The 12,689-nt window shown below is 40.9% G+C and overlaps 1 protein-coding gene across 1 annotated transcript in view; it reads left to right on the forward strand.

The window, feature by feature from the left end:
• Positions 1 to 12,689, forward strand: part of MORN1 (MORN repeat containing 1) — a 49,856-nt gene that overhangs the window by 24,636 nt on the left and 12,531 nt on the right. The window contains exon 7 of the mRNA XM_069078368.1: positions 10,636 to 10,732. Within this exon, the coding sequence (XP_068934469.1) occupies positions 10,636 to 10,732 (97 nt within the window). The remainder of the gene's footprint in view (positions 1 to 10,635; positions 10,733 to 12,689) is intronic.

Genomic DNA, 12,689 nt, shown 5'->3' on the forward strand with positions numbered 1-12,689 from the left:
TCCTTCCTTCCTTCCTTCCTTCCTTCCTTCCTTCCTTCCTTCCTTCCTTCCTTCCTTATTTCTTTCTTCCTTCCTTCCTTTTTTTTTTTGTATTTTGACATTTTATTTGTATTCTAGGGATAGCTTCTCAGCCACAGGAGAAGATGTGCTAGCTTAAAGGTTTTGTAGGCTTGTAAAGTAGTTGTACTTATTTGCAAGGCTGTTTTATTTGGTAGAATATTGGAATGTCCTATAACTTTAAAACTTGATTTCATAGATATGAATTCTCCAGGTAGATAGAGTGGTGTAGTACACAGATAGATATTCTTCAGATGGCCCACCTTTAACATTTGACAGGTTTCCATGATGAATCTCAAGTTAGATAAAGAAAAGTATTTTAAGGATCTCTCTATTAAATAGAAAGGGTTTGGGGGTCTGAAGGGAGATGATTTGGAAAGAAAATGCGGGCTATTGATACCGATACATATCACAATATATTGGTACATGAATGATAATGCTCTCTTGTTTCATGACATCGGTATGGGCTTGGAAAGCTGTGTGTGAGTCAGATTTTGTAAATATGCTTTGTTAATTTGTAAACTGTCCCAAGGCCTTTTAGAAGTAGTAAAGACAGGGTGAAGGGGAGTGTGAGGTCGGGGTTCTCGACTCATCTGTGCTAACTGGCTGTGCAGCCCTGGACAAACCCAATCTCCAGTTTCCTCACCCATAAAATGGACCAATTTTAGATATTGGCTTAGATGAGCTTAACAGCCCTTCCATCTCTAAATTCTCTGATTCTGCAACTATAAACTGACTTGTTTATGTTTACCAAGCAGGGCTGAAAATATCATCTCAGTTGAAGACTCATGTATTTTAAATTCTCCGAGGGAGCTCACTATTTATAGCAAAAACGTTGGTGAATGAATCTTTTTTGTCCGAGAGCCCTTGGTGCTTTGGGAAGAACGACTCTCCAATTACCTGCTTTATTCATTTGCAGGCTGGTGTGCAGGGTTTTCCTAAAGTTTTCCCAATGGATAGCATGTCTCTTTGAAGCATCTCAAACAATTTAAGACCAAAGAATTTCCCCAATAGAGAGCGGGCAATGGATGTACAAAGAGAGCTGGCAATTCCTTTACACTTATTAGTGATCTCCCAAGCACCCCTGGGATATACCTCAGTGGACTTCCCTGTGGAGGGCACTCCTTTCAGTGATGCAGAGTACCACCCATTCCCTTCCTCCTGGACATCTCCAATTGGTGGCTTCCTGTGAACCCCCCAGGTGGGACAGGCAGTTGGGTATCGGAAGGGGCCTGCCTCCAGATCTAGTATCCAGCCTGTCCCCTGGGCATCCCTTCCTCCGGCTACATGACCAGCCCAACCTTTTTTTTTTTTTTCAGTCATACAAAAAAACAAAACAAAAAAACCCAGGACTCGTAGTTGTCTTGGTTCCTCCCCAGGAACTTTGCAAAAGGAACCAGCACTTCTCTGTGTAGTCAGCAAAACACACTACAGATTTCCTTTAAAATGCTACTTCACAGGCATTATGGGAACAACTGAGTCAGTGTAAGTCTACTGGAAAGCAATTCATCAATATAAATGGCAGATTGAAATCTAATAATTGAGGTGTTTACATTCACTAGGAATCCCGAAAATATTATATCAGTTGAAGACTAGATGAGATTGAAGTAACCAAAATTAATTCCAATAAAAGCATAAAAGCTTCTCACTTGGAAAGGGAAATATCATCAATTCACTGGAAATTGCTTCCTGAAAGAAGGAAAAAAAAGTTAAGTACTTGTTTCTTGCAATTTATTTAAAACACTTTCCCTCATTCATACTCAGATATCTCTCTGCATGGTAGCCCCTAACAAAATTCTAAAAGAAATTAGCATTAAGAATAAAAGGATTTCCAGATTAAAACAGAACATTTTTATTTTTGTCCAAACAAATTATCAAATGAAGGTGTTATTCAACATAAGACTGGTCCTTTGTAAATGACAACCAGATTTTCTGTAGCAATTATTGTGTAATTCAACAACTCTTCATAGGTTAGACTATTTGTTACTTGAGAGGAAAATGTTATCTTCTTTCATTATATATGTACATATACATACTATATATATGTAATACATGATAACATTTACATATTACACATATGTGTCCCCTGTGTTAAAAATGAAGCTATGATATAGCTGACTTTGGCCATTCTTGTAATCTTAACTGGTATTTCAAGGCATAAAGAGGTGAAATATTTCAAAGCTTAATCAAAGCTCAGCAGAAATTTTGTTGTTTGGTCATTTTTCAGTCGTGTCCAACTCTTTATGACCCCATTTCAGGTTTTCTTGGTGGAGATACTGGAATAGTTTGCCATTTCCTTTTCCAGTTCCTTTTACAGATGAGGAAACTGAGGTAAACAGCGTCAAGTGACTTGCCCAGGGTCACACAGCTAGTAGGTGTATAAGGCCAGACTTGAACTCATGAGGATATTTCTTTCTGACTCCAGACCCAGCACTCTGTGCACTATGGTGCCACTTAACTGTTTAGTCAGCAAAAATTAGGAATGGTAAAAGTTAGCCAGTACATAGTTCTAATGGGACTGAAGTCATTTTAGAACATAGCAGAGCACATTTTGTCCCTCACTGGGGACATATTGAGCCCACCCTTAATCTTTGCTTGTTTCTGTCCAGACGATGACGAGTAATTATAGCAATTCACATTTCTGTAGTGTTTTAAGGTTTTCAAAACACTCAACATACCCTCATTTGTTATTCTCAAAAAGACCTTAACTGGTATTTTGTATCCTATTCATTCATCATTTATATCATATGGGAAGAGACTCTATAATTGGAGGACCTGGGTTCAAATCCTAGCTCTAATACTTAAGTACCTGTGTGACCTTAGGCAAGTCATTTATTTTTCAGATTTGACTGTGGTGAGCCTCAGGTTTGGGCTTGATGACATCTGAAGTCTCTCTCAGTTCTAGAGCCAGGGTCCTTCCAGTGGACCCAAGAGACGAAGGAAGAGTTAGGTCTCAGACGTGGCCAGCCGGGGTCCCACAGTTGGTCCCTCCCATCTGAACTGCATCATGCACCAGCACACACGTCCTGAGGGTTTGCCACATGTGGGACACTACGCTCGGCTCTGGGGAGGTGAAGAGACCCGAGATGCCCCGGCTGTCTTTAGACAATTCATGATGAAAGCATCCACCAGGTTCTCTGGCTGTATGATTCACACATGCTGGTTTAAATTAAGTCTCCTCCACTCCCACCTCCAACAAGTAACAGGTTACTAAGGGACTCTTCAAAACAGCTGATCCCTGGCTAAAAGTGGTGGTTGTCCCCACCCCACCCCACCCCATCCCAATCACCCAGTCTTCTTTTGAATGTGTGTGTATAGATGCAGTCTTGGGTAGGGGGTGTTTCCTATTTTTTCCTTGCTTCCTTTTATTTTCCAAGTAAATCTTTTTAGTCCTAAATTGTTTCTAATCTTAGTTTTGGCTCATCTGACCAATGTGTGTCAAGATGGATGCCCGTTTTGGTCCTAGAGTGTCACTGAATGTCAGAAATGGAATGGCCCTTAGAGATCTTGTAACCCGATCCCCTCATTTCACAGAAGTAGAAATTGAGGCCCAGCAGGGGAGAGCAGATTGCTCCAAATCCTACATCCTTGGCAGAATTGGGAGGGGGTACCTGGAACCCAAGTCTAGGCCCTCCACAACCCCTCAGTGCCACTCTCCCACTTAATCTCATTCTCAGCTTTCATCTCCACTTTCACAAAATGACCTTGATTAGACCGTGCTGGAATATTATCCCACGGATACAGCATAGGCACTCTCCATTATGAAAGGAGGTGAAACGGCTAGCCAAGCCAATCACATGGAACAGGAGTGTGTGGCCCAGAATTCTTAAACTGTATTGCCACATGCTGCCACAGCCCACGTATTATTACATCTGGTGATAAATGGCCCAGAGACAGGATGTGGGCTGCCAGCCTCCTTATTAATACATATTTGTTCATTCTTTGGGTGCATGTCAATTAACGGAGAAAGGATGGAATTTTAAAATGTATGATTTATAACATTAATTAGAAAAGATTCTACACTATTTGATTAGTTGCATTGCTCATTTGAATATATTTATACTGATTAATCTCAGTATTGTGCCCATGAATATCTGACTATCCCAGATATCTATTTATATATTAATGTATTCCCGGAATTGCTATATTAAATGATTGCCACATCATTAATAACAATGGTAAATATTATTAATTTTAATCATTGAGTAGCCTGTTAGATATCAAACCTTGATTATTCTGCTCGCTGTTGAAAAAGGCATAAAGTAGTTTAGAAGATTCTAAAAGGAATGTATTACCTTTAAATTAAGTTGATTAATATTACATGTTTACTCACAATTTTTTCACAGATTAATAGAGAATTAATTTGCATCACTATTACTTATTTCGAGGTTTTGTATGGTTAATTAACTTTCTTGCATTCTATTCATTATCTTACTTCTATATTATACATGTTCATATATTGTTTCCCACCCTCACTATCCAACCCCACATCTTGGTTCATCATTTTCTTTATTTCTGTATGAAAACTATATTAGTATCTATAGTCTTCATACTTCATCTGTAAATATAGAATAGGGAAAAATTTTTTAAAGCAAGAGCATTATGACTTTTATTAATTACAATGACATTGTCATTTCAGAGACAGAACACAAGACTGCCATGGGTTATCAGTGTTTCTGGAGTTTTTCATGTTAATGTTTCAGCTTTGATATAAAACAGCTGCCTGTTTGATTGGTGAATGCATCCTGTGTCTTAGGAGTTTCAACTGACAATTATTCTTACTCGTTGGGGTTAATTATTTTCTTATTAAGGCAAAGTAGACTGTCAAAGGCATTTCTTTTGTGACCTCAATCTTAAATGTTTCCCACTTCCTAGAGAAGGTGTTCTTAACTCCATTTTCCAGCATCCCACCCTGTAAAATCAGGGCTAAACTGGGGCTTTTTTTGAGGGGCATAACCATTCTCTCACCTGATCATGCCCGAATGACAGGCTCCCCATGTCACAGAAAGTATCAATGGGCCTATGTTAATATCTTACTTATCATTTCCATTTGAGAGAACACACAAGCTCTGCTTGGCTTTGTCTCTACTCTTGTGTACTTGGAAAACTATTTTTTTTAAACCCAAGTGTTGAACTATATTCTCCATGTTCAGTTTCATTTTGTAAATCTGGGCACTGATTTTCCAGTTATCTCGATGATTTTGAATCATGGCTCTGTCATTTCTGGGATACCCTCCTCTCTGTGTGGGATACAGGTTATCATCCTTTATGTTCATTGGGAAAAAAAGAGGATTTTTCTTAGTATCCCTGCACAGGAGCCTTTGTTACCACAAAACCTGCTGCTGTAATTATTTGGGGGCATGACTCTTTGTCACTAACCTCTTTGGGATATACGCCTAGCAGCAGATTCTCTGGGTCAAAGGGTGGGGGAATTTTAGCCACTTCATTTCCATAATTCTGCACTGCTTTCTGCAGTACTTATACCAGCAGAACGTTAGCATGCCTGTGTTTCTACACGCCTTCTAACATTGACTATTCCCATCTTTAATTATCTTTGGCTATTGGTGGCCCTGTGAGGGGAAACCTTAGGATTGCTGTGATTTGCATTTCTCTTATTAGTGATTGGAGCATTGATTACAATTCTATCAACAACCACTCTTTAAGAAGTGAATTGACAAATTGATAGCTATTCATTGTAGGACAAGAAGGGTGAGGTGTAAGGCTCTAATGGCTGAACCATAACAAGAACAGATGGGATGTTTAGCCTGGAGAAAAGACAGGGTATGTGGCTGCTGTGGCCACTGAGTAGCAGGATGTTTTATATGAAGACTTTGGCTTGGTATCTTTTATGGGACTTCAAGGCATCCTGATTAATAGAATATAAGCTCCTTTTAGACAGGGACTATTTTTGTTTTATCCCTGTGTCTGTAGCAACAAACACTGTGACTTGCATACAGTAGGCACTTAATAAATGCTTGTTGAACATTGTCAGCACATAAGGAAACAGAAGTCCAAATAAATTAATTGACTTGTCCAGGGTCACACAACTAAGAAGTGTCTGAGGACATGAGTCATGCCCCCAAATAATTACAGCAGCAGGTTTTGTGGTAACAAAGGCTCCTTGACTTCAAGTCTAGCACTTTGTCCATTGTGCCATGTTGCATGCAACAGGCAATGAATAAATGTTTATCATATATTATCGAGTTCCATAACAATTTTGAGCAAGCAACTATGAGTAGCAGCATTTCAGGTTTCTGTTGTGAGGTTATGAGTCAAGCCTGATTGTCATGATGTTGTTGAAAGGATTTCTGTTCACATACAGGTTGGATTCAGTGACCTCTGATATTCAGAGAGTTGTGTTTAGGCCTTATACTGGCATTTTGAGAAGAAATAATCGATGCATTTTTTTTTTCAAGAGAGACTAGGTGGTGAAGTGAATAGAGAGCACCAGCCCTGGAGTCAGGAGGACCTGAGTTCAAATCCAGCCTCAGACACTTAGCACTTACTAGCCATGTGACCTTGGGCAAGTCACTTAACCCTGACTGCCCTACCTTCTCCCCTTCAAAAAGCAAAAAAAAAAAAAGATAATTTTGACTTTATTTGAAAGATTAAAATTTGAGGAAGAATACACATTTCACACACAGGCAAATTAGAGGGTTGAGAAATATAGTCATCCAAATACTTCCCTGAGAGCAGTCTGGTAATTCCGTAGAAGAAATAAGCCTTTCATGCATAGAAGGCACATCTGCCTTTTTTTCTCCTGTGTCCCACACTCTATGTTCCAGGTGCTCCTGCTGCTCCCCAGATTTACACTCTTGTCCACGTTTCTCCAGTAGCTGGAATCAACTCCCTCCTCGCCTCCATTTGGAGCAAGGCTCAGTCCTCAGACTGACTTAAGTTTTTAGGTGACACAAAGTTGGGAGGGATCAGGACTGGATGACGGGATCCAATCTTCTCACCAGACTGGAACATCCCCCAGGGATCCCCAAAGAGAAACAACAGGGGGGTGAAGATCAAGTTTTGCACTTGGGTTTAGCAAGCCACTTTGCAGCTCCAGAGTAGGAAGTGATGGTTAGAGAGTAAGAAGTTTAAAAACTAAAGATCTGGGCTTTAGTGGAATGCAGACTCAGTAAGAGGCAGCTGAGTGATGTGGCTGCACCCCAGAGCTAATGGGATCTACACAGTGTGTTGGTGAGTGCCCACCGGCCACTTTTCAGTTTAATCTGCTTTATCAGCATTTCCTCTCTCACTTTCCAAAGTCTAGAAAATTGAGAAAACAATAAATCAAGCCCTTATTTGAAGCTTCTATAGATTTATGAGGTGTAAATGCTCACTCTGAAAATTTCATAATCGTCTCTCTTGAGCCCTTCAAGCTGACTCCAACTCACCCCTAGATCTTTTTCTTCTTGTTCACTCATCTTCAGTTGTGTCTGACTCTCTGTGACCCCATTTGGGGTTTTCTTGACAAAGATAATAGAGTGGTTAGCCATTTCCTTCTCCAGTTGATTTGACAGATGAGGAAACTGAGGCTGAAAGGAAGAAGTGACTTGCCCAGGGTCACCCTCACCCAGCTCGTGAGTGTCTTGAGGCCAGATTTCAATTCAGGAAGATGAGTCTTCCTGACTCCAGGCTCAGGACTCTATACACTGTGCCATCTGGCTGCCCACTCAGAGATCTAAGGCTACATTAATAGGCTAAGGAATAGTTCTAGGAGCAAGGAGGTGACAGTTCCTCCATCCTCTGTCCTGTTCAGTTCTGGGCACCTTGGATTCAGTGGGTCATTCGTGAACCAGAGAGAGGCTGGCCTGGTGCTGGGAAGACCCTAGTTCAAGTCTCACCTCTGACACATAAGGACTTGAGGACTCTACACAAGTAATCCAGCCTTTCAATGGCCCAGGAAACTCTAAGACTCTAAATTACAGAGAAGGCACCAATGTACATTGATAGCACTATCCCTATTGATAAACTGTGGGGACTCCAGAGGGAGGCAACAAAGGTAGTGAGAAGGGCTGGAGATCATGGCAGATAAGGATTGACTGAAAGAACTTGGAATGTTTAGCCTGGAGAAGAGAGGACTCCTAATTAGGGGGGACATGACAAGTGTTTTCAGGTATCTGACGGGCTGTCTTGTGACAGATATACTCTGCTTGGCCCCAGAGAGCAGCAGGAGCAGTGATTGATAGACACTACAAAGAAAGACAGAACAGAATGGAAATTCTGCCTAATCTGTATCATGGTCTTTCCCCATTTTAGTTTGCTTTACAGACAAAGTCCTAGAGCAGGGTAGATTTGCAAGTTTAGGATTTAACAAGGTAAATTCTATCCATGAAACCACAGAGAATTTAAAATGTCCACTTGAAAAAAAAAGTGTTCTGAAACATGGCATTTGAGGATAGAGGAGGTGGGAGGGAAGGGGTGGCACAGTGAAGTTTTGTTAGTTTTATTGCATGGCAGACTGAGAAATCAATACAAGAAAAATCGTTTGGGAATACAGTTAAAAGGCTCACAGATTCTCCAAGTTGGAAGGCACTCTCAGAGCCATCCAGTCCAACCTGTAACTGAGCAAGACTGTCATAAAAAACCTGCCCAAGAGGCGATTAAGCCAGCTTCTGACAGAAGACCTCCTCTAATGAAGAAGGAGCCCAGGGACCCCAGGATCCAAGACAGACCGTTCCACTTGGGAACGCCTCTCATAGGAAATTTTTTCTGGAATCAAGCCTAAATCGGCCTCTGCAACTTATGCCCATAGCTCCTGGTCCTGTGCTCTGGGCAGAAATGCTTTTAGCACATCAATTGGTGAGGTATTTGAAAAGTTATTTAGATCCCTTGGTGGGTCCACAGTCCCGCTGATGGGGATGCAGAACTCACAACCCATGCATGTGTTCCCATCTTGGGTCTTGGCCTTACTCTTCTAAAAATCCCTCACAGGGGCTTGCCCCATTGTATCCAGGCCTTCCTCCAGTTCCCTTACCTTGTGTGCACACTTGCCAACCCTTGCTCTAAGCCCATGGCTGGCCTGTCTTCTTTCACGTTTGTGCATCTCTTGGATGACACATTTGTACTGCTTTTCTGGTACAGTTCTTGATTGGGATAGCCTTCTCTGGTTGGCCCGATGCCTTTCTCTCTGTCACCTTTTGCATCATCCTCAACTTTTAATTCTTGCCAAAGACTATGCCCCATCATCATGGGGCATTCTTCCAAAGGACAGAGTCCATGCAGAAGTGAGATTTCCTCAAAGGGTAAAGAACTCCAGGTGCTCCCCTTTGTGGATGATGCCAATTTCATCTAGAACGTCGCAGAGACACCCAAATGAGATCCATCATCATTGCTCGAGAGGCCTCACTACCCACACTGGAAAAACCAAATGAATTCTGAATGCCTTTTGTCAGGGAAGTGGGATAGAAAACCCACAGAGGGGGTCCATTAATACCTAGATCCTTGATGAGATATTGCACTGATGCAGAGTTGACTGAGCAATTGCATGGTGTTCTTGATGACCCCACACTTTTCCCTGAAACAAAGACTCATCTTTTTAAAACTCATATTCTTCAAGTGATGGTGAAGGTCACAAGTCATGGCTTCAGAATTGTGGTTTCTGAAGAACTGAAATCCCCCAAAAGACAGAGTTTAAAATGAAAAGAATGAAAATCAGGCATCTCAGAATGGTCTCTGCCTCCGTTCTTGGAACTCAGCAGAAGACACGGTTGCATAATAATCCATGATAACTATCATTCACGAAATGACAAACCCTTCAAGAAAAGGATTAAAATTAAATTGAAAACTTTTTAGTTAAATTCTTTCTCCTAGTAAAATGCTACTGAATGTTATGTATTTGAAAAGTTTCATGGAAATAATTTCCTACTTTTTTTCCTATTGGTTTTTCTCCTTTATTTTTGAGTACTGTTTCTGAAAGCCAAGCTCGTTATGGGAGACATAGTTACAGAGGACAGACGCATTGCTCCATTTGTTCAAACTGTGTTTTTTAATTGGGCTTTTTATTTATAAATGAATAGTGTAACAGAGTAATTATTTAGCCTTAATCCTAACACTCAGTACTGTCGGTGCAGAGTTTTTGTCTCTTTTATGATATTCGGCACAAATGGAATGACTTTGTAATAAAAGAATTCTTTCGTACTCAACAGTACACCATTTGTAACATGTTTTGATTACATTTTATATACCGTAGCGTTTTCCACATACTTATTGGCGCCTTTGAGATTCAAAAGGGAAACCCTATTTAACTAAACAAAATTGATTGCATTCTGATAAAATATAATTTCTTAGCCTCAGTAAAAGGATTTCGAACAATACTTAAGGAAATTTGGTTTTTTCCATAAAACCTTTTATTCTAGGAGAATAGTATTGAATGGTCCATAATCTCTGAATGTTTCCTACTCACCCATTCAACTTTTCACTGAAAAGTATTTGCACTGTATTTTTTCAGTCGCTTCTATGCTCCACAGACCACCCACTCAGCTATTGAGAGTTCTTAAGAAAAAAAAGAAAAAAATCACATTCTTCTTAAAGTTTCCTGTTCTGGGACCCAAATTTGAAATCAACATGTCATTTCATTTGCAGGGACAGTGGCGCAATGGTGTATTCAATGGCCAAGGCCTCATGATTCATTGTTCTGGCATCATCTATGAGGGCCTCTGGATCAATGGCTATCCAGCAAGTATGTCGTTTATTTTGTTTTTCATTTATTAAATAGATGCGGTGGTTTGCTTTGGTTGTCCCTCCCTCGATTAATATGGCTTATTGGTTGTGGTCACATTTCTGTGGACCCTGTTCCAAATTAGCCTGATGGGCGTAGGGTTAGAGCCCATGCCAGTAGTTGTTAGATTAAGTGGGCATTCAGGGGAGTGGGGGAGAAGAGACTATTCCAGAATTAAATTAGATGGAGAGCATTAATGGAATGGGAAAAGCAATTCTCAATTCTTTTTTGGAAGAGCAGTTTGCTAATTTCACTTTAAAATGGGAGCTGGTACAGCTCAGGTTCAAATCTCTGTCCAAATGAGATGTGACCTGCCTATCTGCAGTCTGGCCAGCACATGGAGGAGAGAATAATGCTGGGAGTAAGCAGCTTGGATCACAGTTGGATGGTGAGGCTGTGCAGACCCGAGTACAAACTAGTTTGACTTGTCCTGTAGCATTTTTACTATGAATTAGCTTCCTCTCCGTGTTCTTGAATGGCCTCCTGCTTTTCACTGGACTATTTTATTAGAGCAAAATGTTTAAGAACAGTGAGAGAGGTAGAAAAAACCGCAACATGAAACATAGTTAAAATGCTAACAGCACGATGAATTCTCTTCCAGTCAGAGCCTCTGGCCATTATCAGTGGGGCCTGCAAGGAAGCCGGAGGGGAGGGCTCCCAGAGTGAGGGGTGGGGGTGGACCGCAAGGCAGGGAGAGGGGAGAGGGGGAACACCACCTGGATCAGAATCTGCCCCCCCCGCCCAAATACAACAGCCCAAGAGCAGGCCCCAGAACACACCTGCTCAGCACCATGCAAATGTGTTCTGTGCATCTTTGGCATCTTTCACCGCAGATAGAATGCTGGGCAGGAAAGTCAGGTGTTCTACAGGATCTGCTGCTAGTAATATGTTAAGGCAATGTTTTCATTTCTATTGTATCAACTCAGTTCAGATCAGAAAAGTGAATATCTTTCCAATGTATTTCTTCAAAAAGTTTTTCATAATTATATGTATATACATCTTGAGTATGTTAAGGTAGGTTAACTCCTTTTTTGTGCATTTTGTACTTTCGTGTTTGCTTTTTAAAAATTCAATTAAAAGGTTTTTAGTCAATAAAAGTCTGCTTTCTCTCCCTCCCACCTCCTCTCCCCTCCACCAAGAAAAAAAAGAAAAAAAAAATCTCTGTTACAAATGTATATAGTCAAACAAAGCAAATTATCTCGTTGTCTGTGTCCGAAAGAAAATATATGTCTTAATCTACTTTGAGAGTTCATCAATTCTCCCTTAGGAGGTATATCATAAAGTATTAACTAGGGGATGTACTATGAAAAAGGGAAGCTAGGTAGCACAGTGAATAGAGTATCAGACCTAGAATCAGGAGGACCTGCGTTCAAATCTAGCCTCAGACAGTTCCTAGCTGTGTAACCCTGAGCCCTGTTTGCCTCGGTTTCCTCACCTGCAAAATAAGCTGGAGGAGGAAACGACAAATTGCTCCAGTATCTTGGCCAAGAAAACCACAATGGGGCTTATGAAGATTCAGACAGATGAAATGACCGAACATCAAAGTACTATGGGGAAAAAAAACAGTGGGTTTCAGAGTTAGGAGACCTAATCTTTCTATAAATAATAGAGGAGGAACCTTTTTTTTATACTTGAAGGTAAGACTAGTATTAATTGTCTGACTTGCTGCCTTAGAAATTATAGAGTCAGAATCATCAAGTTGGAAAGCTAGAAGGAATGAAGGGAAAAAGGGAGGGAGGGAAGGAAGGAAAGAAGCAAAGAAGGAAGGAAGGAAGGAAGGAAGGAAGGAAGGAAGGAAGGGAGGAAGAAAGGGAGGAAGGAAGGGAGGGAGGGAGGGAGGGAGGGAGGAAAGAAGCAAGGAATAAAGGAAGGAAGGGAAGAAGGATGGAAGGAAGGAAGGGAGGGAGGGAGGGAGGAA

The sequence above is a fragment of the Petaurus breviceps genome, unplaced genomic scaffold, assembly GCF_028583685.1.
Source record: "Petaurus breviceps papuanus isolate PSGF00001 unplaced genomic scaffold, PetGlider_PUasm1.0 91041, whole genome shotgun sequence".
NCBI lineage: Eukaryota > Metazoa > Chordata > Mammalia > Diprotodontia > Petauridae > Petaurus > Petaurus breviceps.